Source organism: Eubalaena glacialis, chromosome 1, assembly GCF_028564815.1.
Source record: "Eubalaena glacialis isolate mEubGla1 chromosome 1, mEubGla1.1.hap2.+ XY, whole genome shotgun sequence".
Taxonomy (NCBI): Eukaryota; Metazoa; Chordata; class Mammalia; order Artiodactyla; family Balaenidae; genus Eubalaena; species Eubalaena glacialis.
The window spans coordinates 113312203-113339121 of record NC_083716.1 but is presented as its reverse complement, the minus strand read 5'-3'; the positions used below and the strand labels follow the sequence as shown (position 1 = coordinate 113339121).

Below are 26919 nucleotides of genomic sequence, written 5' to 3'. Positions count from 1 at the left end.
TCATTTGCAAATATTTTCTCCCATTCTGAGGGTTGTCCTTTCATCTTCTTTATGGTTTCCTTTGCTGTGCAAAAGCTTTTAAGTTTCATTAGGTCCCATTTGTTTATTTGTGTTTTTATTTCCATTTCTCTAGGAGGTGGGTCAAAAAGGATCTTGCTGTGATTTATGTCATGGAGTGTTCTGCCTATGTTTTCCTCTAAGAGTTTGAGAGTGTCTGGCCTTACATTTAGGTCTTTAATCCATTTTGAGTTTATTTTTGTGTATGGTGTTGGGGAGTGTTCTAATTTCATTCTTTTACATGTAGCTGTCCAGTTTTCCCAGCACCACTTATTGAAAAGGCCGTCTTTTCTCCATTGTATATTCTTACCTCCTTTATCAAAGATAAGGTGACCATAGGTGTGTGGGTTTATCACTGGGCTTTCTATATTGTTCCACTGATCTATATTTCTGTTTTTGTGCCAGTACCATATTGTCTTGATAACTGTAGCTTTGTGGTATAGTCTGAAGTCAGGGAGCCTGATTCCTCCAGCTCCGTTTTTCTTTCTCAAGATTGCTTTTTCTATTCGGGGTCTTTGGTGTTTCCATACAAATTGTGAAATTTTTTGTTCTAGTTCTGTGAAAAATGCCATTGGTAGTTTGATAGGGATTGCATTGAATCTTTAGATTGCTTTGGGTAGTATAGTCATTTTCACAATGTTGATTCTTCCAATCCAAGAACATGCTATATCTCTCCACCTGTTTGGATCACCTTTAATTTCTTTCATCAGTGTCTTACAGTTTTCTGCATACAGGTCTTTTGTCTCCTTAGGTAGGTTTATTCCTAGGTATTTTATTCTTTTTGTTGCAATGGTAAATGGGAGTGTTTCCTTAATTTCTCTTTTAGATTTTTCATCATTAGTGTATAGGAATGCAAGAGATTTCTGTGCATTAATTTTGTATCCTGCTACTTTACCAAATTCATTGATTAGCTCTAGTAGTTTTCTGGTAGCATCTTTAGGATTCTCTATGTATAGTATCATGTCATCTGCAAACAGTGACAGTTTTACTTCTTCTTTTCCAATTTGGATTACTTTTATTTCTTTTTCTTCTCTGATTGCTATGACTAAAACTTCCAAAACTATGTTGAATAATAGTGGTGAGAGTGGGCAACCTTGTCTTGTTCCTGATCTTAGTGGAAATGGTTTAAGGTTTTCACCATTGAGAAAGATGTTGGCTGTGGGTTTGTCATATATGGCCTTTATTATGTTGAGGTAAGTTCCCTCTATGCCTACTTTCTGCAGGGTTTTTATCATAAATGGGTGTTGAATTTTGTCAAAAGCTTTTTCTGCATCTATTGAGATGATCATATGGTTTTTCTCCTTCAGTTTGTTAATATGGTGTATCACATTGATTGATTTGCATATATTGAGGAATCCTTGCATTCCTGGGATAAACCCCACTTGATCATGGTGTATGATCCTTTTAATGTGCTGTTGGATTCTGTTTGCTAGTATTTTCTTGAGGATTTTTGCATCTATGTTCATCAGTGATATTGGCCTGTAGTTTTCTTTTTTTGTGGCATCTTTGTCTGGTTTTGGTATCAGGGTGATGGTGGCCTTGTAGAATGAGTTTGGGAGTGTTATTCCCTCTGCTATATTTTGGAAGAGTTTGAGAAGGATAGGTGTTAGCTCTTCTCTAAATGTTTGATAGAATTCGCCTGTGAAGCCATCTGGTCCTGGGCTTTTGTTTGTTGGAAGATTTTTTTTTTTTTTTTTAGAGTTTTGTTTTTTTTAATGTGTTTTATTTATTTATTTATGGCTGTGCTGGGTCCTCGTCTCTGTGCGAGGGCCCTCCCCAGTTGTGGCAAGCGGGGGCCACTCTTCATCGCGGTGCAAGGGCCTGTCACCATCGCGGCCTCTCCTGTTGCGGAGCACAGGCTCCAGACGCGCAGGCTCAGCAACCGTGGCTCACGGGCCCAGCCGTTCCGTGGCACGCGGGATCTTCCCAGATCAGGGCTCGAACCCATGTCCCCTGCACCGGCAGGCAGACTCTCAACCACTGCACCACCAGGGAAGCCCAGTTGGAAGATTTTTAATCACAGTTTCAATTTCAGTGCTTGTGCTTGGTCTGTTTATATTTTCTATTTCTTCCTGGTTCAGTCTTGGAAGGTTGTGAAGTCCCCTACTATTATTGTATTGTTGTCAATTTTTCCTTTTATGTCTGTTAATATTTGCACCTATATTTAGGTGCTCCTGTATTGGGTGCATATATGTTAATGAGTGTAATATCCTCTCCTGATGTCGATCCCTTTACCATTATATAATGCGCTTCTTTGTCTTTTGTTATAGACTCTGTTTAAAGTCTCTTTTGCCTGATATGAGTATTGCCACCCCACTTTCTTGTCATTTACATTTTTTAAATACATTTATTTATTTATTTATTTATGACTCCATTGGTTCCTTGTTGCTGCACATGGGCTTTCTTTAGTTGCAGTGAGAGGAGGCTACTCTTCGTTGTGGTGCACGGGCTTCTCATTGTGGTGGCTTCTCTTGTTGTGGAGCACAGGCTCTAGGCACGCAGGCTTCAGTAGTTGTGGCTCACAGGCTCTAGAGCACCGGCTCAGTAGTTGTGACGCACAGGCTTAGTTGTTCTGTGGCATGTGGGATCTTACCGGACCAGGGCTCGAACCCATGCCCCTGCACTGGCAGGCAGATTCTTTACCACAGCACCACCAGGGAAGCTCTTGTCATTTACATTTGAATATCCTTTTCCATCTCCTCACTTTCAGTCTGTGTGTGTGTTTAACTCTGAAGTGATTCTCTTACAGGCAGCATATAGATGTCTCATTTTTAATCCAATCAGCCACCTTATGCCTTTTGATTGGAGCATTGCCATTTATTGCTTGTCTTCCAGTTGTTTTTGTAATCCTTCCTTGTTCTTTTCTTCTTCTTTTAGTTTCTTCCCTTGTGGTTTGATGATTTCATTTAGTGGTATGTTTCTGTTCTTTCTCTCTTGTTTCTGTGTATCTATGGTAGGTTTTTGATTTGGGATTACCGTGGGGTTCATATATGTTGACCTATAACTATATTTAATTGTTTTAAACAGGTAGTTCTGTTAAAATTAAATTAAAATTAAAATTAAATGTGTTAATTTCAAACACATTCTAAAAGAGTTACATTTTTTATTCTTTTCCCCCATACTTTGTGTTTTTGGTGTCATATTTTATATCTTCATGTTTATACCTTTACTGATTATTGTAGTTATACTTAGTTTTTAAATTTTTTGTCTTTTAACCTTCATACTAGCTTATTTAAGTGGCTGATCCTCAGCCTTTACTATATATGTGCCGTTACTAGTGGGATTTTTTTCTTTCCTATAGATACTTACTTCTTCTTATAGCTTTTTCTTTTCCACTTTGAGAAGACCCTTTAACATTTCTTTTAGGGTTATTTTAGTACTGATGAACTCTTTCAGGTTTTGCTGGTTTGAAAAGTTGTTTATCTCTCCTTGAATTATAAATGATAATCTTGCTGGGTAGAGTATCCTAGATTTCAGCATTTTCCCTTTCAACATTTTAAATATATCATGTCACTTCCTTTTGGTCTGTAAAGCTTCTGCAGAAAAATCAGCTGAGAGTCTTATGGAGGTTCCCTTGTATATAACTCTTTGGTTTTCTCTTACTGCCTCTAGAATTCTCTTTTTTCTTTAACTTTTGCCATTTTAATTATGATATGTCTTGGTGTGGGTCTGTTTGTGTTCATCTTGTTTAGGACTCTCTGTGCTTCCTGTACCCAGATATCTGTTTCTTTCTTCAGGCTTGGGAAGTTTTCAGCCATAATTTCATTAAATACATTTTTTACTTTCTTCTCTATCTCTTCTTCTTCTGGGACTCCTATGCTGTAAATATTGGTACACTTGATGTTGTCTCAAAGATCCCTTAAACTGTTTTCATTTTTAAAAATTTGTTTTTCTTTTTACTGTTTTGTTTGGGTGATTTCCACTATTCTACCTCCAGATCACTTATGCATTGTTCTGTATCACCTAGTTTGTTGTTCATTCCTTCTAGAACATTTTTCATTTGAGTTACTGTATTCTTCAGTTCTGACTGGTTCTTTTTTATATTTTCTAGTTCCTTGTTAAAATTCTCCCTGTGTTCATCTATTCTTTTCCCTAATTCAGTTAGCATTCTTATTACTAATGCTTTGAATTCTTTATCTAGTAAATTATTTATTTCTGTTTCATTAGTTGTTTTTTTTTAGGGGTTTTCTCTTGTTCTTTCAATTGAGACAAATTCTTCTCTCTTCTCATTTTAATTATCTTTCTCTGTCTCTATGAATTTAAGTGAAATTGTTACCTATGGTGGTCTTGAAAGTGTGTCCTTATGTGGGAGCATCCCTATGCATTTTGCTTGTGCCCAGTGGCTTTGCTGGGAGAGATGGATTTGATGTGAACACAAGTGATGTCTTTCCTCAGGGTGTGTTGGCAGCTCTCTTCTTGGTAGTAGGTGGGGCTGGAGAAGGAGGGGCTAGGGCTAGAGCCAGGTGTGAAGTGGGGCTTACCCTTTACTCAGTGGCCAACATTGCCTTATCAAGGGTGGGGTTAGGTCTCAAGTTGCTGGAACAGAAGCCCTGAGTGTCAGGTGTGAGCTGGCTAAGTTCCCTTTAAGTGTGTGCTCTTCCCCCTCCCAGCACCAGCACCTTCAGCCCCAGAGGGGAGCAGAGCTGGAGCAAGAGGCGCTGGACTGGGTATTCAATGAACGTTTGGGCACAGAGTATGTTGATATGGCCACTGTCAAAGATCTGGAGTGCCTCTGATGTATCACTTGTGCAATCACCAGTAATGACGGCCCCCTCCCTGCTCAGAAGCTGCTTAGTGTTTGAACTGCCACAGAGTCTCACAGCCAAGCTTTTTCCTTGGCCATGGCAGCCCTCACTCCAGTTTGGAGCTGTGACGTGGGGCAAACAGTGCTGGAGCATTTGCTCAGCTCGGGTTAGGCCACGCTCCGGGGTGGTCCTTGGAAACAAGTCAGCCAGCTGTGTGGTTTCAATCTACCCTCTCCACCCTGCTTTGGGAGCAGGCAACTGTTCATGTGCTCCTCACAAGCAAGGTACAGGAGGATTTCCACCTCCCTCCTGTTAGTCCCACTTGCCCTCCAATGAGCCAAGGGGGCTTGTCTTCCCTTTGTCAGACCCCAGGGTTAGAGCACCCAATATGTGGCGCAAACTGCTCCCTCTCCAGGGAGGGTCTCTGCCCATGTAATCTCTCTTTTCTTCTGAGTCCTCTCCCAGGGGCACAGACCCCCACCTGACCGCTTCTCTTCCCTTCCTACCCAATTTTGTGTGTATCTTTCTTAGAGCCTTGGTTGTACAGGAGTCTTTCTGTCAGTCTCCAGTTAGTTTTCCACAAGAATTGTTCCACATGTAGATGTATTTTTTTTAACATTTTTAAAAATTATTTATTTATCTATTTATGGCTGTGTTGGGTCTTCGTTTCTGTGCGAGGGCTTTCTCTAGTTGCGGCAAGTGGGGGCCACTCTTCATCGCGGTGCGTGAGCCTCTCACTATCGCGGCCTCTCTTGTTGCGGAGCACAGGCTCCAGACGCGCAGGCTCAGTAATTGTGGCTCACGGGCTTAGTTGCTCCGCGGCATGTGGGATCTTCCCAGACCAGGGCTCGAACCCGTGTCCCCTGCATTGGCAGGCAGATTCTCAACCACTGCGCCACCAGGGAAGCCTCGTAGATGTATTTTTGATATGTTCGTGGGGGGAGGTGAGTTCTGTGTCTTCCTACTCCACCATCTTGATTTGGATCCTCATCTTTTTAAATACAGTCTTTCAGTATTATAAATTTCCTTCTAAGCACTTCTTTCACTGCATTCCACAACTTTTAGTAAGTTGTATCTTCATTTTCATTTAGTTGAAAACACTTTAAGAATTTTCTTGAGACTTTGACTCGTGTTATTTATAAGTATGTTTCTTAATCTCCAAATATTTGGGGATTTTCTAGCTATTTTGATTTCTAGTTTAATTTCTTTGTGGTCTGACAACAGACATTGTATGATTTTTATTTTTTAAATTTCCTCAGGGGTGTTATGGCCCAGAAGGTGGCCTATCTTGGTGAATGTTCCATGTGAACTTGAGAAGAAGGTATATTCTGCTGTTGTTAGATGAAGTATTCTACAAGTGTCAATTAGATCCAGTTGACTAACAATGCTATGCATTTCAACTATGTACTTATTGATTTTATGCCTGCCAAATTTGTCATTACTGATAAAGGGATGTTAAAGCCTCCAACTATAATAGTGGATTTATCTTTTTCTCCTTGTAGGTTTATCAGTTTACCACATGTATTTTGATGCTCTGTTGTTACACACATACATGTTAAGTAAAGTTATGTCTTCTTTGGAAATTGGCCCCTTTATTATTATGTAATTCCCCTTTATATTCCTCATAATTTTCCTTGCCCTGAAGTCAGCAGTACCTAAAATTAGTATAGCTACTCCAGCTTTCTTTTTTTTAAAAAATATTTATTTATTTATTTGGTTGTGCTGGGTCTTAGTTGTGGCAGGGGGGCTCCTTAGTTGTGGCTCACGGGCTCCTTAGTTGCAGCTCCTGATCTCCTTAGTTGCAGCTCGCCAGCTCCTTAGTTGCCACACATGGGCTCCTTAGTTGCAGCTCCAGGGTTCCTTAGTTGCGGCTCACTGGCTCTTTAGTTGCAGCACACAGACTCCTTAATTGTGGCACGCAAACTCTTAGTTGTGGCATACATGTGAGATCTAGTTCCCCGACCAGGGATCGAATCCAGGCCCCCTGCATTAGGAGTGCGGAGTCTTATCCACTGCACCACCAGGGAAGTCCCCAGCTTTCTTTTGATTAATATTAACATGGTATATTTTTCTCTATCTCTTTATCTTTAATCTATCTGTGTCTTTATATTTAAAGTGAGCTTCTTGCAGACAACATATAGTTGGGAGCCTCACGCTTTTAAAAGATGAAATCTTCAGATCCTAGTGGTCATTTAGATATGAGGGTCATAGGATGACTCAAGTGTTTTCTTCAACAATTGCTAGTTTCATTCACTGAGATAAAGAATGAAGGGGAAAGAGCAGATTTAGGGACAGAGGAGATGTGTGGTCATGTTGAGTTTGTTGTGCCCATGGCCTATCTGCTGGAGATATCCAGAGACTAGGGCCTTGGTGGAGCTGGAGTTCCGGATAGAGATGAGGGTTTGAGACATTGACTTCAGACTCAGAAGTGCTTTGATTCTGTCAGTGGCCCTGGGAGAGGGTGGGAATGTGCAAGGGGAGTGGGCAGACTGAAGGAGAATAGAATGAGGACCACCATATCAATGAGAATTCTTTGGTTTCAATGACAGAGTACAGATGGCTTAGCTCAAATAACAAAGTGCAAAAAGTCAAAGACAGGATTTCTGTCTTCTGTTTCATTCTCTCCTGTCCTTCCAACTTTCTTCTCTCATATCAGCTATTTTCAGGACACTAGGACCATAGCCCCTGGCAGTTCTGGAATCACATTTCAGAACTTTGCAACTAGAGAAGAAAACGAATCCCCAGCTCCAATTCAGAACATCTGCGGGAAAGCCCTTTCTTGGATCGCATGCCATCTTTGAGGTACCATGATTCATGGTTCCTATCAGAAACATTTTGGACAAAGGGAGGAGAATTTCCCTCAAAAGAAAATAGGGGAAGGCACATCAGGCAGACAAAAACAACCAGCATCTCCCTCAGACACCAAGAGATCAAGGTGAGGGAAAGGGCCCTGGGAGGAGATTGAGGGGACCCCCAAAAGCAATGGAATGACAGGGAAGTGTAGTCCTGCAGAAGCCAAGGGGGCGTGCTCAGGGAACAGGACATGGCTGAAAAAGTCCTGGCATGGACTTGAGCAATGTTGGCCCTGGAGGGGTCGGTGCAGCATTTGTGGGTATGTGTGTGTGACCCAAGGCTTGGGAAGGCATGAAGGGTGAGATAGTGGAGGCAGCATGATGGGGCAACTCTTTCAGGCAGTTCAGCTGTGGAATAGAAACAAGAGGAGGGCAATAGCTGGAGGCGATCATGAGGCCAAGAAAATTCATTTTAAGATAGACAAAACTTGCATCTCTATGCAGGGAGGAAAACCAGAAGAGTAAGAAAGAATGAAGATGTGAGAGGGAGGGGTGATTGTATTAGTTATCTACTGCTGCATAACAAATTACTCCAAGATTTTGCAGCTTAAAATGACAAATATTTACTTCCTCACCCAATTTCTGAAATCCAAGAACAGCTTATCTGGGTGGTTCTGGGCCAGGAACACTCACGAGGTTTATATTCATTTTCTAGGGTTGCCATAACAAAATGTCACCGACTAGGCAGCTTAAACAATAGATATTTATGTTCTCATAATTCTGGAGCTGGAAGTCTCAGACCAAAGATGTTGGCAGGGGTGGTTCTTCCCAAGGCCCCTCTCCTTGGCTTGCAGACAGTTACCCTCTTGCTACTTTGTCCTCATATGGCCATCCCTCTGCATGTACAGCTCTGGTATTTCTTCCTCTTCTTACAAAGATATCAGTCATGTTGGATTACGCCCCACCCTCACAGCTTCAGTTTAACTTCACCACCTCTTTAAAAGGGCTTTATCTTCAAATACAGTTCCATTGTGAGGTACTGAGGTTTAGGACTTTCAACATATGAACTCGGTGAGGGGTTCACAATTCAGCCCATAACAAGGTTGCAGTCAGGACGTTGGCTGGAGCTCTGGTCATCTGAAGCCTTGACCACGGCTGGAAGATCTGCTTTCAAGATCACTGGCTGTTGACTGGAGACCTGAGTTCCTCACCACATGGGTCCTCCTTGGGGCTGCGTGGGGCTCCTCCTTGAGATCAGGGCCTCCGCCCTCCCCTCCCCTCCCCTCCCCTCCCCCACCTGCTGGCAGCTACACAGGCCCGCCTGTGTGCTCCCAGGGCACCGGGGAGGCCGCCAGGTGCTGCGGACAGGTTTGAAAGGAGGCAGGTCCAGGTTGAATTCTCAGCTGTGCTACTGATCAACGGGTCACCTTTCCTTTGTTGAGTCCCATGAGTGAAATGGGGGATATCTGTGTTTTGGGGGTGTCCGTGAGGTTTATTTATTTATTTTTGGCTGCGTTGGGTCTTCGTTGCTGTGCGTGGGCTTTCTCTAGTTGCGGCGAGCAGGGGCTACTCTTTGTTGCGGTGTGCAGGCTTCTCATCGTGGTGGCTTCTCTTGTTGCAGTGCACTGGCTCTAGGTGCGCGGGCTTCAGTAGCTGTGGCTCGAAGGCTCTAGAGCGCAGGCTCAGTAGTTGTGGCGCATGGGCTTAGTTGCTCCGCGGCACGTGGGATCTTCCCAGACCAGGGCTCGAACCCGTGTCCCCTTCATTGACAGGTGGATTCTTAACCACTGCGCCACCAGGGAAGCCCCTGTCCGTGAGGTTTAGATCAAGTATGTTGTGTCTCTAGTTCTGCTGGCTGCTTCCCTCAGCACTCCGTGTGGTGTAGGGTGATGACTGGTGTTCACGGATGTCTGACCAGACACAGCTTGAGCTTCTGGATGGCAGGGATGGTGTCCTAAGGATGCTCAGAACCACCCCACTCCCAGTTGAGCCCAGTGCCAAGTGCAAAATAGACGTTCAGTAAAGATGAGATAGGATGGATGAAGCTGAGAGAGCCTCCTCTCACACTTGTGGTGTGACTATGACTCATCCGTCCATTCACTGAAGAGTCATTTCTCGGCCCCATGCCAGGCACTCAGAGCCACGCTGATGAACACACGTGGCTCCTACCCTCCAGGGCTCCAAGTCAGGGCCACGAGGACTGACTTTCTGCTTTCTCTCTGCACACAGGCTGTCAGGAGCGGCTGCTTCAGGATGTCAGACTTGAGACTGGTAAGAATTGCATCTCTTCCATCGAGGGGTTGTTCGTGGGAGTTGCCAAAGGCTGAGTCAAGTCACTCCCAAGGAAAGAAGAAGAGAGGCAATGAGACCCTATAAGGAAAATACCGGAGACAGGGAGTTTGGAGGAACAAGACAGATTGTATTACCTAAAGAAAATGACCTTGGCCAACCTTTGGGCTTTGGCAGGGGGACCACACTTGCACAGTAATCCCTCACTTATATTCAGGGCTTAAAATGTCTTGACAAAACACACTACAATATATAAAATAGGTAACCAACAAGGACCTACTGTATAGCACAGGGAACTATACTCAGTATCTTGTAGTAACCTATAATGGAAGAGAATGTAAAAAAAGAATATATATATATTAATATATATATGTATAACTGAATCACTTTGCTATACACCTGAACTAACACAACATTGTAAATCAACTATATTTCAATAAAAATTTAAAAAATAAAATAAAATGAAAAATAAAAGAACAGAAAAAAAAATGTCTTGACAGGGTATTTCTCATTTGTTGGATCCTTCATTTATCTAAGTAAAGGCAGCACAGAGCCATCTCTAGGCCCATCTCTTCTATGGGAAGAGAAGACATGGCAGGTGGGCACATGGGATCAGGGCACAACACCCATTTCGGCCAATGTCCAGAAGAGCCAGCCCACCTCGGAAGACTGAGGGTCAGGTCTCCCGGAAGTGGATTCTTCATGGCCTTGGGTCTTTGAGTTTCCTTGTAGTAATTTCTGTCTCAGGCTGGGGAAGGAGCTTTCTGCATCATGGGTAGCAGCCAGTTGTCAGGTATTTCTTATCACAAAGAACAACGAAGGTCACGTAGATCTCTCTGCTTTCTGTAATTCATCCTCTATTTCTTGAATCTCAATATAGACTTTACTTTCTTTGCACCTGATAGCTTCTGCTTTACCTCTTCTCGCTCACTCTTCTCCTGATTCAGCTGTTTCTGCACAGTCATCTTTTTCTTCCAATAGAGTTCATGAAGCAGCTCTATTTTCTGCTGCTTGGCTTCTCATTTATTTCCTAGGAGAGCTTTGGCCAAATGGAGTGAACAAAAGTCATGTTCTAGCTCTTTTATTTATTTTTCCAGCTCATGTTGGCCTGACACCTTATCATTCAGTGTGGACTGGAAATGGTCTTTCTCTTTTTCATCTCTGGTTAATATCAAGTTCACTGTGAGATGCCCATCATCTATCTTTTTATTTATTTATTTATTTATTTATGTATTTACGTATTCATTTATTTATTGGCTGCGTCGGGTCTTTGACGCATGTGGGATCTTCGTTGAGGCATGCGGGATCTTTCGCTGTGGTGTGCAGGCTTCTCTCTAGTTGTGGTGTGCGGGTTTTCTCTTCTCTAGTTGTGGTGCACAGGCTCCAGGGCGCGTGGGATCTGTAGTTATGGTGTGCAGGTTCCAGAGCACGTGGGCTCTGCAGTCTTCGGCACGTGGGCTCTCTAGTTGAGGTGCACAAGCTCAGTAGTTGTGGCACTTGGGTTTAGCTGCCCCGCGGCATATGGGATCTTAGTTCCCTGACCAGGGATCAAACCCGTATCCCCAGCATTGGAAGGTGGATTCTTTACCACTGGACCACCAGGGAAGTCCCCATCATCTGTCTTTGACTGATAATCTTCTCTCTTTGGTAATTTGCCCACTGTTTCAGCTGCACGCTGCAATTTTCACACTGGAATTTTATCCTTGTTGTAAGAAAGCTTTTCTAGGTCTCTGAGGTTCCTGATGTAATTCAATTAGTTCACTGAATCTAGTATGCTGCTCAGGCTGGTCTTCTGTATCCTGTGGCAGCTGTTCCTTACTGTTCTTCTTCATTTCGCTTTTAGTTTTATTAAGTTGTTTTGGGCACACAGTTTGAAGAATCAGTCCCCCACTTCCTCTTCCAGAGAGGTGACCACCCTCAACCTTCTAGTTGATTCATTGATACTTCCCTCTGTGTCTCTAAAGAACATGTGTACAGGGCTGCTTGAGGTTTTGGTTTCAGGCGTCACCTATTACTGACTTCCCACTAGGTGAGAAGGGCCTTAACTCCTCGTTCCTAACGCCCACCCACAGCACTCATACTGTCTCTCCTTCCTCCCAAAATTGTTAAATCCTAGCTTTCATTAGATCTACATACAGAGTTTACTTGTTTTATCTAAGAAAATGTTCCTCTCGAACGAAATTATGGTTACCAGGGGGGAAGTGTCAGGGGCGGGGAGGGATAGTTAGGGAGTTTGGGATTGACATGTACACACTGCTATATTTAAAATAGATAACCAACAAGGACCTACTGTAGAGCACAGGGAAATCTGCTCCATATTATATAACAACCTAAATGGGAAAAGAATTGGAAAAAGAAGAGATACATGTATATATATAACTGAATCACTTTGCTGTACACCTGAAACTAACACCACATTATTTTGTTGTTGTTGTTTTTGCTTTTAGTTTTGGCTGCATCTGGTCTTAGTTGCGGCACGGGTCTTAGTTGCGGCACTGGTCTTAGTTGCGGCACGCAGGGTCTTCGTTGAGGCATGCGGGATCTTTCTTTGCAGCACATGGGCTCTTCGTTGTGGTGTGCAGTCTTCTCTCTAGTTGTGGCAGTGGGTTTTCTCTTCTCTAGTTGTGGTGCACAGGCTCCAGGGTGTGTGGGCTCTGTAGTTGTGGCTCATGGGTTCCAGAGCACATGGGCTCTGTAGTTTGTGGCACATGGGCTCTAGATGAGGCACGAGAGCTCAGTAGTTGTGGCATACGGGGTTAGTTGCCCCACAGCATGTGGGATCTTAGTTCCCTGACCAAGGATCAAACCCCCATCCCCTGCATTGGAAGGTGAATTCTTTACCACTGGACCACCAGGGAAGTCCCTAACACAACATTGTTAATCAGCTATACTCCAATATAAAATAAAAAGTTAAAAAAAAGAAAGAAAGAAAATGTTCCTCTCAACTGAGCCCTGCAATGTATTCTAAGTGCTGTGCTTCCCTTTGCTAGACTTTGTAATTGTCCTTCTCCCTATCTGCTTTGTTTTCTCTGTACTTATGACGACATAACCTCCCCCCGCCCCCCGCTGCCCAGCTTTCTCCCAGATATGTCAATGTCCTTTCAAAATGATTCATCTGGGAGTTCAATCAACTTCATCCTCAGGAGGAAGTTTCTCCCAGAGTTGCTGAGGCCATATCTAAACCGGCATCTTCTACTTCTGAGGCACACATCTTGGAATTGTCCTGGGGTCTCCTTCACAACCACCCCGAAGATTTCTTTCACCTCTGCTTTGCACTGAATCCCTTTTCTTGGACCCAAGGGTCTTCTCTCTCTTGGTTTACTCCCTTGTTTTGATCAAGCACAACCTGTAATAGCTTCCTGAGAAAGGGTACATATGAAGTAAATATTTTTAACAACTTGCATGTCTAAAAATATGTTTATTCACATTTGAATATCAGCTGGGCATAGGATTCCATACTAGATGTAATTTTCCCTGAAAACTGTGAAGACATGTACTCCTTTTGGTTTCCAGCCTTGCTATGGAGAAGGTGGACAACATTTTAATTCTTGAGCCTTTGTATAAAACTTATTTTTGTCTCTGAAATCTTTTATGATCTTTTCTTTGTCCCAAGTATTTTGAAATTTCTTGATGTGTGTGTTGGTGTGGACCTATATTCATTCTTTGCACTGTTGACTGAAGTTTGTCCCCTAATCATTTTTTTTCCAAAAGGCTTATGGGAAAATATTGCATCTTCAAAAATGTTTGTTATCTTTATACTGGAAAGACAATTTGGCTGGGTAAAAAAATTATTGGATTTTTTTTCTATTTTTTTTATTGTGGTAAAAAATATAACATTCAAATTACCATCTTAACCATTTTTAAGTGTACATTTCAGTATCGTTACATATATTCACATTGTTGTGCAACAGAGAACATTTTCATCGTGCACACTTGAAACTCTATACTCATTAAACAATATTTTCCTTCCGTCCTCCTCCAGCCCCTGACAACCACCCTTCTACTTTCTGTTTCTATGATTTCGACTACTTTAGATACTTTCCATGAGTGGAATCATACAGCATGTGTCCTTCTGTGACTGGCTTCTCTTGCTCAGCATAATGTCCTTGAGGTCCATCCACACTGTAGCACATGACAGGATTTCCTTCTTTTTTAAGGCTGCATAATATTCCATGGTGTGTAGTATTCATTGTGTTATGTCATTTTATATAAGGCACTTGAGCATCCATGGATTTTGGTATCTGCAGGGGCTCCTGGAATCAATCCCCCAAGTACTTTTAGGGATGACTGTATATATTACATTTTTGTTTATTTCTTCATCTGCCAATGGACATTTGGGTCGCTTTTACCTCTTGGCTATTATGAATAATGTTGCAATGAACATGCGAATGCAAATATGTCTTTGAGATCCTGCTTTGAATTTCTTTGGATATTTACCCAGAAGTGGGATTGCTGGATCATATGGTAATTCTATTTTTAATTTATTGAGGAACCTTCATACTGTTTTCCCCAGTAGCTGCACCATTTTACATTCCCACCAACAGTGTACAAGGGTTCCAATTTCTCTACATCCTCAATAACACTTGTTATTTTCTGTACTTTTTATAATGGCCATCCTAACAGCTGTATTGCTCTCTTCCTGAGATCTTTGTAGGAGGTGTTCAGCCCTCATATATGATTTGAATTTGTCCTGAATTATCTCCTTATAAGTGAACTTGTCTTTTTGTCTCCCTACCCCTCAAAAAATTATTTCTTTATTTTTGAAGTCCAATAAGCTTTATGTCCTAGAGTTGATTTTTCTTTGTCATTATTTCAAAGACATAATGGTGTGTCTTCAATCCATAGATTCAAGGCTTCATTAATTTCTTGAAAGTTGTCTTGAATTTTATATTTAAGTAATTTTTCTGTTTTTCTCCCCGATTTTCTTCTTTGTGCACTTCAATTATTACTATTTTTGTCTGCCTTCCATATCTATCCTTTTCTTCCTAATCCTAATTTTGAAAATTTCTCTGTCATTTTGCTCACTTTTCTCCTCCTGTCTTCTATGATCTTTACTATGATTTTAGCAGTGCTTATTCCCCTGTTGTTGCTTCCAGTTTTGCTTTCATCTCTGGCCCATGTTTACTTCTTTTCCTCCGTTTCTTTCTTGAGCTCTGCCAATCGTGTCCCATCCTTTTCAGTTGTCTTGGCGTCTAATTTCTGAGCTCTTGTGCCTCTGCTCTACACCTCAGTAAGTTCTTGGAAATCATGGTGAGATACTTGGTCACAACTTTCCACTGCTCTGTGGCAGTTTGTTTTCCCTCGGTGAGTGTTATTCACCTGCTCATTTCCTCCTTTTGAATGTCAGTATATTTGCATGTGGATCTGTGCTTGTTCCTTTGGGATTCCTCCTCTTTGAGCAGGGTGAGCTTTCTTGGATTAGCAAGAGGTTCATGTGGGTCAGTGCCATGTTGCAGGCTAGGCACAAACCTAGTGAGATTTTAGTCTTTGTCTTTCCCCAGCCAGTGGGTTTGGGTACTATAGGGCTATTCGCAGGGCAAAGACTCTCTTTTTGCACCTCACAGAGAGATACTTTCCTGCAAAAACTAGGCCAGGGAAGCCTCCCCTGCCACCTCCCATTAACTTCCTGGCAAGAGTGAGAAAGGGCTGGGAGCAGGGCAGGAGAGAGGGAAGAAGAAAAGGAAGAAGGAGGAGGAGGAGGGGAAGGGGGAGAGAGCATGCCTCAGCCACCTTGGGATCTCTTGGTTGGAAGGGACACCCCCCGGGGAGGTAAGTCTTGAGCAGGAAGGGGAAGGTGGATCAAGGATCTGACCACCGACTCCTCTCTGCTCTCCAGGGTGACCATGTGTGGCTGAACCTCACCTCTGCTGACAAGACCAGCGTGCCCATCGGGGGCATCATCAAAGAAACAAAGCCTGGCAAGATCTTGGTTGAAGATGATGAAGGCAAAGTCAGTATGGCCACGCTCTCCTGAGAGGCTCAGCCTTCTCAGCCCCATCGCCCCACCCCTCCTGGGCCCCGAGCCCCCTGCCTTCTCTGGCGCTGCTCCCAGCACCAGGGATTCCAGAGCCCAAGTCAGGGACCCACGTGGCAGGACAGACTACAGGGAAGTCCCGTCGTGGTGAACATTGTGTGTCTGTCTTGGGAACTGTTTCTATAGTGAAGAAGCAGGGAATGTGTTGGCAGATGGAAAATTAGGACAATTAGGGGAGCAGGAAAGCGTAAGTGGGAAACGGGCTGTGACAGAGAGAAGGGGAGGGCAGGAAGATTGTTTGCAAAGTAAAGGAAGCTGAGCAGGAAGGACAGGAGGAGGGAGGGAAAGGTGAGAAAGATGCCTGGAGGGGAGGCCCCGGAATGTGAGGAGGAGCAGGAAGCCCAGCTCACGCTGAGCAAAACAGCCCAGAAGAGAGAGTAGGAAGCTCAGGGTGACCTGCTGGGAAGCCAGCTCAGTCACCTGGGGGGCTGGGGAGGAGCAGCGAGCGACCGTGGAGAAGGGCATGCAGAGTGAGGGGTCCAGCTGGTCATTTAAGTCCTCCTTGGGCAACCCTCTTTGCTGAGGGGCTTCCAAGTGAAGCATGTGGAGACTTGGTCTCCAAGGAGAAAATTCTAGACTGTGACCTGTGAGCCCCATAGATTGGAAGCCAGTCAAATGTTAACAATAATATCTTCTGTTTGCAAAGTGATGTCATGCCATTTAAAGAACACTTTTACTTGCACACTTTTATTCCAACCATCTGTGAGGCTCCCCAGCTGCAAACTGCCCCTGATCCCAATCACAGCCAAATCTAACTCCTGGCTACACGCTCCTCTGACCCTGGTCTGAGCTTCACTCTTAGCCCCAGTGCACACTGACCCTCGGCCCTAGACGTGTGCTGACTCCAGCCTCGGATTGAGCCGATCCCTTGACCTTCACCACAGACCAACCCTGGCCAGGTGCTGGCCACCAGATAGGCTGATCCATTGAGGACGTGGAGGTCCAGGACAACCCCCGCTCAGGAAAGCCTGTGCCCTTTGTTCCAGGAACACTGGATCCGAGCAGAGGACCTTGGCACCCTCAGCCCCATGCACCCCAACTCTGCTCAGGGCGTGGATGACATGATCCTCCTGGGGGACCTGAACGAGGCGGGCATGGTGCACAACCTCCTGATCCGCTACCAGCAGCACAAGATCTACGTGAGTCCCTCCTGGCCACATGGGGCCCCCTGGTGCGCTGGGGCCACACGTGCTGACTTGGCTGGGGAAGCAAACTATGCCCCGGGCACACCTGGCTCAGTCCCCACTCCCCACGCCCTCATAGTATGAGGATGCTCATCGATCTCTGCTCCAGTCTGAAAGAAGCAGGGGATAAAGCCTTCGAGTGTACAGAAAGCTGACATGCATCATGCCAGCTCAGTGCCCGGCACATAGGAGGTACTCAATTACTGCTGCCTCTTCACTGCTCTGTGGCCAAGCAGAAGGCCTGCTCTGAGGGCCGAGTGGACTGAAGGCCATGGGGAGTAGTCTTCTGCCTGGTCCCTTCCTAGGTATGCGGCAGAGACAGGGTCACCAGGCAGAAGACCTCTGCCCTCCTATGAAGTAAGTTGTGTGATGACCAGGAGGCCCGCGTAGGTAGATGCGGGTCCTTCTCCCAAAGCCTAGTGGTGGATGGGAAGGTCTCATCCCTGTTCTAATGCAGACTTCCCAGGGGAGGTGGTATTCCAAAACTGACACCAGCCCTGCTGTGAGTGGGTGTGACCCGGGGAAGTCACCACCTGCCTGGGCTTCTCAGAGGGAGGTGGCTCATTGACCTCTGACCAGCCCTGATCCTGGGATGCTCAGAGGAGTGGGAGAGTGAGCAGGGGCCCCCGAACAGAGGGCTGGGCTGGGAGAGGAGAAGGAGGAGGCCCTCAGGGGAAGGAGGAGGGGACGGGGCACTCTGAGTCCACTTTGGATGAGTGAGCCTCAGTTCCTGGGACCAATGACAGCAATTATCTAAGTTGAATTGCAGCTTATCCTTTACAAAGAGATTATGCTTGCATTCTTTTATCTGGTTGTCATAGTCCTGAGCCAGAGAGATTATCCTCTCCCTTCCTAAAATGAAAACGAAGACACGGATGATTACATGATTGTTGAGGTGGCCGTCCCCATCCCAACCCAGAGGGGCAGGCAGGCCCAGTGGAGGCTCCAGATGAGCGGGTGATCCTGAACTAGGGTCCAGGAGGGGTCCATGAGGGCTACTGTGGTGGCCCAGCCTCACGGAGGCCCCTGTGAAAGGCAGGTGAAGACCCGCTTCATACATTCACTCCTTTTTTTTGCCTGCATTGGGTCTTCGTTGCTGCACGCGGGCTTTCTCTAGCTGCAGCGAGCGGGGGCTACTCTTCGTTGCAGTGCACAGCCTTCTCATTGCAGTGGCTTCTCTTGTTGCGGAGCACGGGCTCCAGGCGTGCAGGCTTCAGGAGTTGCAGCACGCTGGGCTCAGTAGTTGTGGCGCATGGGCTTAGTTGCTCCGCGGCATGTGGGATCTTCCCGGACCAGGGATCGAACCCGTGTCCCCTGCATTGGCAGGCGGATTCTTAACCACTGCACCACCAGGGAAGTCCCCATTCCGTCCATTTTTATCAAGCCTCTTCTGAATACCAGACAGAGCGCCAAACATTAAGCACGACCACCTCATTTAATGTCCCTGTGAATGCACTCCTGCCCTGGGAGCTCTCATTCCTGGTGAGCATCCTTATCTTTCCAGGTGAAGGATCTGAGCTGCTGAGGGTCTCGTCTCTCGGTCCAGAATCAGACCCCGCCTCCCCGCCACAGTCAGCCAGCCCTGGTGGCCCTCGGGAGGTGGCATCCAAGGCCAAGATCAGGACCAGGCAGCGCTGATCCTCAGAGTAGGGGGTCACTAACCACCTTCTCCCTTCCCCAGACGTACACAGGCTCCATCCTTGTGGCCGTGAACCCGTACCAGGTGCTGCCCCTCTACACCGTGGAGCAGGTGCAGCTGTACTACAAGCGCCATGTGGGCGAGCTGCCACCGCACATCTTTGCCATCGCAAACAACTGCTACTTCAACATGAGGAAGAGCAAGAGGGACCAGTGCTGCATTATCAGGTGAGTCCTGGGCGGGCAGGCGGGCCAGACACCGCCTCTGAGCATCTCGTAAAGGAGGGGGCATCTCCTCTCCCAAAACCTCTCCGGAGTAGCGTGTGACTTAGGGGCTCCCGTTCAACTGCAAACACCCCCCTTCACGGCCACGAACTCCCCTGCATCTGGCCCCTGTGGCCCCTCCACCCTGAAAAGTCCTTCTGAGGCTGCCTTCCTTCAGAACCTGCTCTTCCACTGTATCATCAGGGCCTGGACCGCCCCAGCCTTCTGTGAATATTTCCTGAGACAAGGAAGGAAGGGTGGGGATGGGCTGATTTAGAAATGCGACCCAAGATAGGCACTTGGGGTGCCAGGATCCAACAGGTGAGGTGCCTCAAAAACAACCTCAGGGGGACTTCCCTGGCGGTCCAGTGGTTAGGACTTCGCCTTCCAATGCAGGGGACACGGGTTTGATCCCTGGTTTGGGAGCTAAGATCCCACATGCCTCAGGGCCAAAAAACCAAAACATAACACAGAAGCAATATTTTAAAAAGTTCAATAAGGACTTTAAAAATGGTGCACATCAAAAAATCTTCAAAAAAAAAAAATCCACCTGAGGGCAGGTCTCAGGGAGGACAGATCTCAGGTACTTGGGCCCAGAAGGGATGCGTCCCTCTCCAGTCCAGGTGATGCTGTTGCTTCAGAGACTTGCTGCCTGGCCTGGCTTCTCTGCCTTCTGCCCTCCTGGTACACATGGAAGGGAGGCAGAGCGGGAAAGAAAGGGGGAGAGGGAATTTGGCTCCAGGGCACCTTGCTTAGTTCTCTAGTAGAGTCATCCATTCACTCATTCTTTCATTCACTCATTCATTTGTTCATTCATTCACTCATCCATTCATTCACCCATTCATTCACTCATTCATTCATTCATTCGAGGTTCTTTTGTGCTCCAATTCTGTCTCCTGTCCTGTCCTAAAGGGACTAAAATCCCTGCCTTGTGGACCTTACATTCTAGAAGAGGAGACAGGCAATAAATAAGCAAATTTTTTCAGCAGGTAATAAGAACTTTGAAAGAAAACACTGCAGGGAAAGAGGAGAAAGAGAGTGATGGGCCCACTGCTTTAGGTAAAAGGGCAGATCGGGCCGGCCTCTCTGAGGAGGGGACGTTGGAACAGAGACTGGAACGAAGTCTTACAGCTTAGGTTATCATGTTTCACGTTGTCAGCAACTCTCTGTAGTAGATCCTCCTATTCCTGTTTTACTGCTGGGGAAACCTCCCACCAGAGAGGTTGACATTCTTTCCTAGAGACACACAGCTGTTAAACAGGGAATTTAAACCCAGGGCTCTGGGAAAAGAAGACAGAGCGATGTCTTGGCCAGGAAGCCTCACCCCCAGGACAGCAGTGCCTGCAGAAAAGCGCAGAGCACCCGCGTGGCTGTTTGCATGAGCATCACTTGAGTCAAACTGCCTCCCCGGGGCGCGAGAGAGGCACCTGAGCCCCCTTCCTTCGGAGTCATCTCTACATGCAGGGGTGTTCTCCTGACTGACTTCCCTGGCATAGTGATCAGGGACATTTGGAGCAAAACTTTTTAAAAAAATTAATATTTTCAGAGGAAACCGTATTTGTCTGAGGTTTGCTTCAAAATAGTACAGGAAGGGAAGCAAAACTGGTCAGGAGTTGCAGCTGGGAATGGGACTGTGGAAGTTCATTAAGCAAACTGTAAAGTGCAGGAGTCCCCTGGGAATCTCGTGAAAATGCAGATTCTGGTTGTGCAGGGCTGGGGGAGCCTGGGAGTCTGCATTTCCAACCAGGCAGCAGGTGCTGCTGGCCTGTGGGCCATACTTTTATTAGCAACATATTGCACAATTCTGCCTCCAGTTGTTACGTTTGACATTTTCTATAATTAAAAATAATTCATAAAAGGTAACATTTAGGGACTTCCCTGGTGATCCAGTGGTTAAGACTTTGCCTTCCAATGCAGGGGGGGTGCAGGTTCAGTCCCTGGTCAGGGAGCTAAGATCCCACATGCCTTGCGGCCAAAAACATAAAACAGAAGCAATATTGTAACAAATTCAATAAAGACTTTAAAAAATGGTCCACATCAAAAAAAAAAAATCATTACTTCAATCCTGAGTGTGTGCTATGTGCCAGACATAAGTATATTTTTTAACTTAATCAAACCCCCTAAGTAATTTTTATCTTTATATTGATTGATTGATAATTATTTTACTGTTAAACATGTATGGTTTTGTTATGGTTTCCTCTAATTCATTGTCTTTTGTTATGGTTTCTTCTTTAATTCATTGTCTTTTAGAAGAGCACCTTTAATTTCTAAACATAAAAATGTTTCCACATTTTAGTTGTTGATTTCTAGTTTAATTGCATCGTGATTAATATGTTCTGTATGTCATTGACTCTGGAATATGCTGACTGCTTTTACAGACCTATTAGTCAAATGTGTAAACATTTTATGTGAGCTTCAAAACATTTATATGTTCTCTGTTAGCTCAAGAGTCTATAATTATTAGTTTAAGCTCACTAATGCTTTTTTCTATCTGCTTGATCTTTAGGTTTCTGACAGAAATGTATTAAAATCTCCTTTTAGTTTCCACAGAGTTGGCTTTGTATATTTGGAGGCTGTGTTATTAGGTGCATACAAATTTGTGCTATTGATATCCTGGGAATGGTTTCTTTTATTATGTAATGTTCTATTTTTTCTATTAATGCTTTCTTACCTTGGTATATTTTGTAGTAATATTTTGGGTATTTTTTTCTGATATATTTGTTCTTTCCAAACTCTGTGTGTGCATGGTGTGTGTTTTGGCTATTTTTTCTTATTAGTATTTTATGGTAGATATTAATGCTTTTTTTTTCTTCCAGTTTTATTGAGATATAATTGACATACAGCACTGTATAAGTTTAAGGCATGCAGCCTAATGATTTGACTTACATACATCATGGAATGATTATCACAATAAGTTTAGTGAACATCCCTCATCTCATAGAGATACAAAATTAAAGAAACAGAAAAAAATTTTTTCCTGTGATGAGAACTCTTAGGATCTACTCTCTTAACAACTTTCATATGTGATGTATGACAGTGTTAATTACATTTATCACGTTGTACATCACATTCTTAGTACTTATTTATCTTATAACTTGAAGTTTGCACCTTTTGACTGCGTTCATCCAATTCCCCCTCCTCCCACCCCCCACTTCAGGTAACCACAAATCTGATCTCTTTTTCTATGATTTTGTTTGTATGTTTGTTTCTAAAGTATAACTGACCTACAATACTACATTTGTTCTTGTTACGCAACCTAGTGATTTTTTTCCTATACACTTCAAAATGATCACAAGTCTAGTTACAATATGTCACCACAAAGATATTATTTAGTTATTGACTATATTCCCCACACTGTGCATTTCATATCTGTGACTCATTTATTTTGTGACTGGAAGTTTGTACCTCTTAATCTCTCTCACCTATGTCTTTCCTCCCCCCACCCCTGACCCTCAGGCAACCCCCTGCTTGTCCTCTGTATCTATAACTTTGTTTATGTTTTGTTCTGTTTGTTCATTTGTTGTGTTTTTTGGATTCCACCAGAAATCACACAGTATTTGTCTTTCTCTGTCTGACTTATTTCACTTAGCATAATACCCTCTAGGTCCATTCATGTTGTAGCAAATTGTAAGATTTCATTCTTTTTTATGGCTGAGTAATATTCCATTATATATATCATTTAGTCCCTTTACATTTAAAGTAATTGTTAATAGGTATGTACTTATTGTCATTTTGCTAATTGTCTTTGGGTTGTTTTGTAGTTCTTTTTGTTCCTTTCTTCTTCTTTTGTTCTCTTCCCTTGTGATTTCATGACTATCTTTAGTGTTATGTTTGGATTCCTTTATTTTTCTCTGTGTGTATCTATTATAGATTTTTGGTTTGTGATTTCTGTGAGGTTTATATATTGCTATGTAGATATGTATGTCATATATCATACATATAATCATGTATATAATCATACATATACCTGATATATAATAATCATACATATATACATACATATATATACATGATTATTTTAAGTTGCTGATCTCATAAGCTAAAACGTATTTTAACAACCCTGCATTTTTACTCCCCCCACCCATTTACTATTTTCCACATCATATTTTATATCCTTTTGTTTTGTATATCCCTTGACTACTTATTGTGGATTTAGGTGATCTTAACTCCTTTTGTCTTTTAACCCTCCTACTAGCTTTGTATGTGGTTGACTTACTACCTTTACTGTATATTTACCTTTACCTATGAGCTTTTTTCTTTTCATAATTTTCATGTTTCTAGTAGTGGCCTTTTCTTTTTTGCTTAGAGAACTCCCTTTAACATTTGTTGTAAAGCTGGTTTGGTGGTGCAGAATTCCTTTAGTTTTTGCTTGACTGTAAAGCTTTTGATCTCTCCATCAAATCTGAATGAGAGCCTTGCTGGGTAGAGTATTTTTGGTTGTATGTTTTCCCTTTCATCACTTCAAATATATTGTGCCACTCCCTCTGGCCTGAAGAGTTTCTGCAGAGAAGTCAGCTGATAGCCTTATGGGAGTTCCCTTGTATGTTACTTGTTGCTTTTCCCTTGTTATTTTTAATATTTTCTCATCCCATTATCATTTTAATTACAATGTGTCTTGGTGTGGTCCTCACTGGTTGATCCTGCTTGGGTCTCTCAGTGCTTCTTGGACCTGGATGTCTGTTTCCTTTCCCAGATTAGGGAAATTTTCAGCTATTATGCCTTCAAATATGTTCTCTGCCCCTTTCTCTCTCTCTTCTCCTTCTGGGACCCTTGTAATGTGAACGTTAATATGCTTGATGTTGTCCCAGATTAAACCGCCCTCATTTCTTTTCACTCTTTTTCCTGTTGAGCGTCAGTGATTTCCACTGCTCTGTCTTCCGCTTGCTGATCCGAGTCTCTGTATCATCTGATCTACTGCTGTTTCCTTCTAGTGTATCTAGCTGATGGGTGTGGCCAGTTCCTGACATGGCTAGCTGCAGGGTCTGGGATGTCCCAAACCTGGCTTCAGCCTGTTGGTGAGTGGGGCTGGATCTCAGGGTGTCCTGGGGCTATTGCTGGCTCACTGTGGACAGAACTGGGTTCCCAAGGTGTCTCAGAGCTGGTGTCAACCTGCTGGTAGGCAGAGCCCGGGGATTTCCAAGGTTGGTGTTGGCCTGTTGGTGGGTGTGGGCTGGTCCCAGGGGTTCCTGAGGCTAGTGCTGGCTCACTGGTAGGTGAGGCTGGGTTCCAGGTCCTCTGGTGGACAGAGCCAGGTCCTAGGGCAGCTGTCTGGGGGTCTTAAGGCAGCCTCCTGCTGTTGGGTGGGGCTGTGTCCCCACCTAGCAGTTACTTGGCCTGAGATGTTCCGACACTGGCAGCAACAGGCTGTTGACGTCTTGACACTAATGAGCTAGAGGGAGGATTCCACAATGGCACCCACCAGCCCCAGTGTCCACTTGGTCAACAAGCTCCCCAAATGGCTGCCACCAGTGTCCGTGTCCCCAGAGGGAGCTGCAGTTGCCCCTTGCCTTCAGGAAACTCTCCAAGATCAGCAGGTCTGACCCAGCCTCCTTTCAAATCATCGCTTCTGCCCCAGGCAAGCAGTGTGAGGTTCTGTGTGCGCCCTTTAGGAGTGGAGTCTCTATCCCCCACAGCTCTCTGGCTCTTCTTAAAGTAGGTCCCACGATAACTGATTCACTTTGTTATAAAGCAGAAACTAACACACCATTGTAAAGCAATTATACTCCAATAAAGATGTTAAAAAAATTTTTTTTTTAATTAAAAAAAAAAAAGTAGGTCCCACGGGCCTTCAAAGGCAATCATTTTGGGGGTTTGTCTTCCTGGTTCAGGAGCCCAGTGTGGGTCGCTCCTTGGGGAGAACCTCTATAATTGTAATTATTCTTCCACTCGTGGGTCACCTACCCGGGGGTATGAGTCTTGACTATACTGCATCTCTGCCCCTCCTACCATCTCATTGTGGTTCCTTCTTTGTTGTTGTTGGTCTGGTTGTTTTTTGGTTTTTTGGTTTTTTTTGAGTTGATACAATTTAACTGTGAACTAAATGTATTTTATTCTTTAAACATAATGCCATTTAACATTTAGTCCCGAGACAATTAAGCAAACTTTTTTGTTTGTTTTGTTGTTGTTGTTGTTTTGGGGTTTTTGTCTTTTTAATTGTATTAGAGTTGATTTACAATGTTGCGTTAGTTTCAGGTGTACAACAAAGTGATTCAGTTATAAATACACATATATTCATTCTTTTTCAGATTCTTTTCTCATGTAGGTTATCACAGAATATTGAGTCGAGTTCCCTGTGCTGTGATTCCTTCTTTATGTATTTAGTTAAAGAATTTCTTTTCCTCTAGTCTTCCAGTTTTTGTCATCAATAATTTCTCTGTAAAGAGTTGTAATTTGGGGGGACTTCCCTGGTGGTCCAGTGGTAAATAATCCGCCTTACAATGCAGGGGACGTGGGTTCGATCCCTGGTCAGGGAACTAAGATCCCACATGCCACGGAGCAACTAAGCCCGCACGCCACAACTACTGAGCTCATGCGCCTCAACTAGAGAGCCTGCGTGCCACAAACTACAGAGCCCACGTGCCCTAGAGCTCAAGCACCACAACTAGAGAGAGAAAATCTGCCCGCCACAACTAGAGAGAAGCCCGCACGCCACAAAGAAAGATCCCGCATGCCTCAATGAAGATCCCGTGTGCCGCAGCTAAGACCCAACACAGCCAAAAATAAATAAATAAATAAATAAATAACGAATAAATCTTTTTTTTTTTTAATAAATTTTACACTTTATTTATTTATTTATTTATTTATTTTTGGCTGTGTTGGGTCTTCGTTTCTGTGCGTGGGCTTTCTCTAGTTGCGGCGAGTGGGGGCCACTCTTCATCGCGGTGCGCGGGCCTCTCACTATCGCGGCCTCTCTTTTTGCAGAGCACAGGCTCCAGACACGCAGGCTCAGTAATTGTGGCTCACGGGCCCAGTTGCTCCGCGGCATGTGGGATCTTCCCAGACCAGGGCTCGAACCCGTGTCCCCTGCACTGGCAGGCAGATTCTCAACCACTGCGCCACCAGGGAAGCCCACGAATAAATCTTTTAAACAAATAAATAGCTGTAATTTGGGGGCAGGAGTCAAGCTCAGGGTCCTCAAGGTCCTCCTATAGCACTATCTTGGCCACTGCACTGCCCTAATTTTAAAAACTGGTTTTCGTATTTTACCATTATGAAATTAATATATATATTCACTATGAAAATTTTAGAAAATTTCAGAAAAATATTCTCAGCAAAAATATTGCTAGACATTTTTGGAAGAAAAAGCTTCCTCTACCCACTTGGTTAAAATTTTACTGACTACTACCTACATTTACCACTTCACGTAACTGGTAAGCATTGTTCATGTGACTGCAGGCTCTGTGCAGACCTGGATTAAGTGGCTGCACAACGTTCTCTGACTGGATGGCCCACAACTAATTTCCCCCATTTTTGTTGCTTCCCATGTTCCACAGTTGCAATGATAAATAAATAACGCTTTAATGAGCAGGAAGCTTTGTGGGGAAGGCTTTTTCTGATTTTAGGATTCTTTCCTTAGACTAATGGTGGTTTAATTCTGAAGGGTTTTGATACCTATGCCAGACTGCTTTCCCGAAAGGCTGATGCAGTTCCCCCTCTGGCCAGCATGACGTCACTGCTCACAGAGAGAACGTTGTATCAGGGCATTGCATCACCTGGTCTTATTCATTCATGTAGTTACTGAACACGGTGCCAGTGACCCTGGAATGAACCACATACAACCATACCTGCAGAGTCGAGCAGGAAAGATGAACACACTAATAAACTAACACAAAGTAGGCAGGGGACGTCAGGGAGAACGCAGTGGGATTTCTGCACAGGGAGAGAGCATCCTTGTTCAGACTGGCCCAGAAAGCGGG

General features: G+C 44.2%; 1 protein-coding gene across 1 annotated transcript in view; it reads left to right on the top strand.

Moving 5' to 3' along the window:
- Positions 1 to 26919, top strand: part of MYO7B (myosin VIIB) — a 99500-nt gene that overhangs the window by 11654 nt on the left and 60927 nt on the right. Inside the window, exons 2-5 of the mRNA XM_061199089.1 lie at positions 9824 to 9865; positions 15720 to 15833; positions 16904 to 17056; positions 18783 to 18967. Coding sequence (XP_061055072.1) covers positions 9848 to 9865; positions 15720 to 15833; positions 16904 to 17056; positions 18783 to 18967 — 470 coding nt within the window. The 5' untranslated portion in view covers positions 9824 to 9847. The remainder of the gene's footprint in view (positions 1 to 9823; positions 9866 to 15719; positions 15834 to 16903; positions 17057 to 18782; positions 18968 to 26919) is intronic.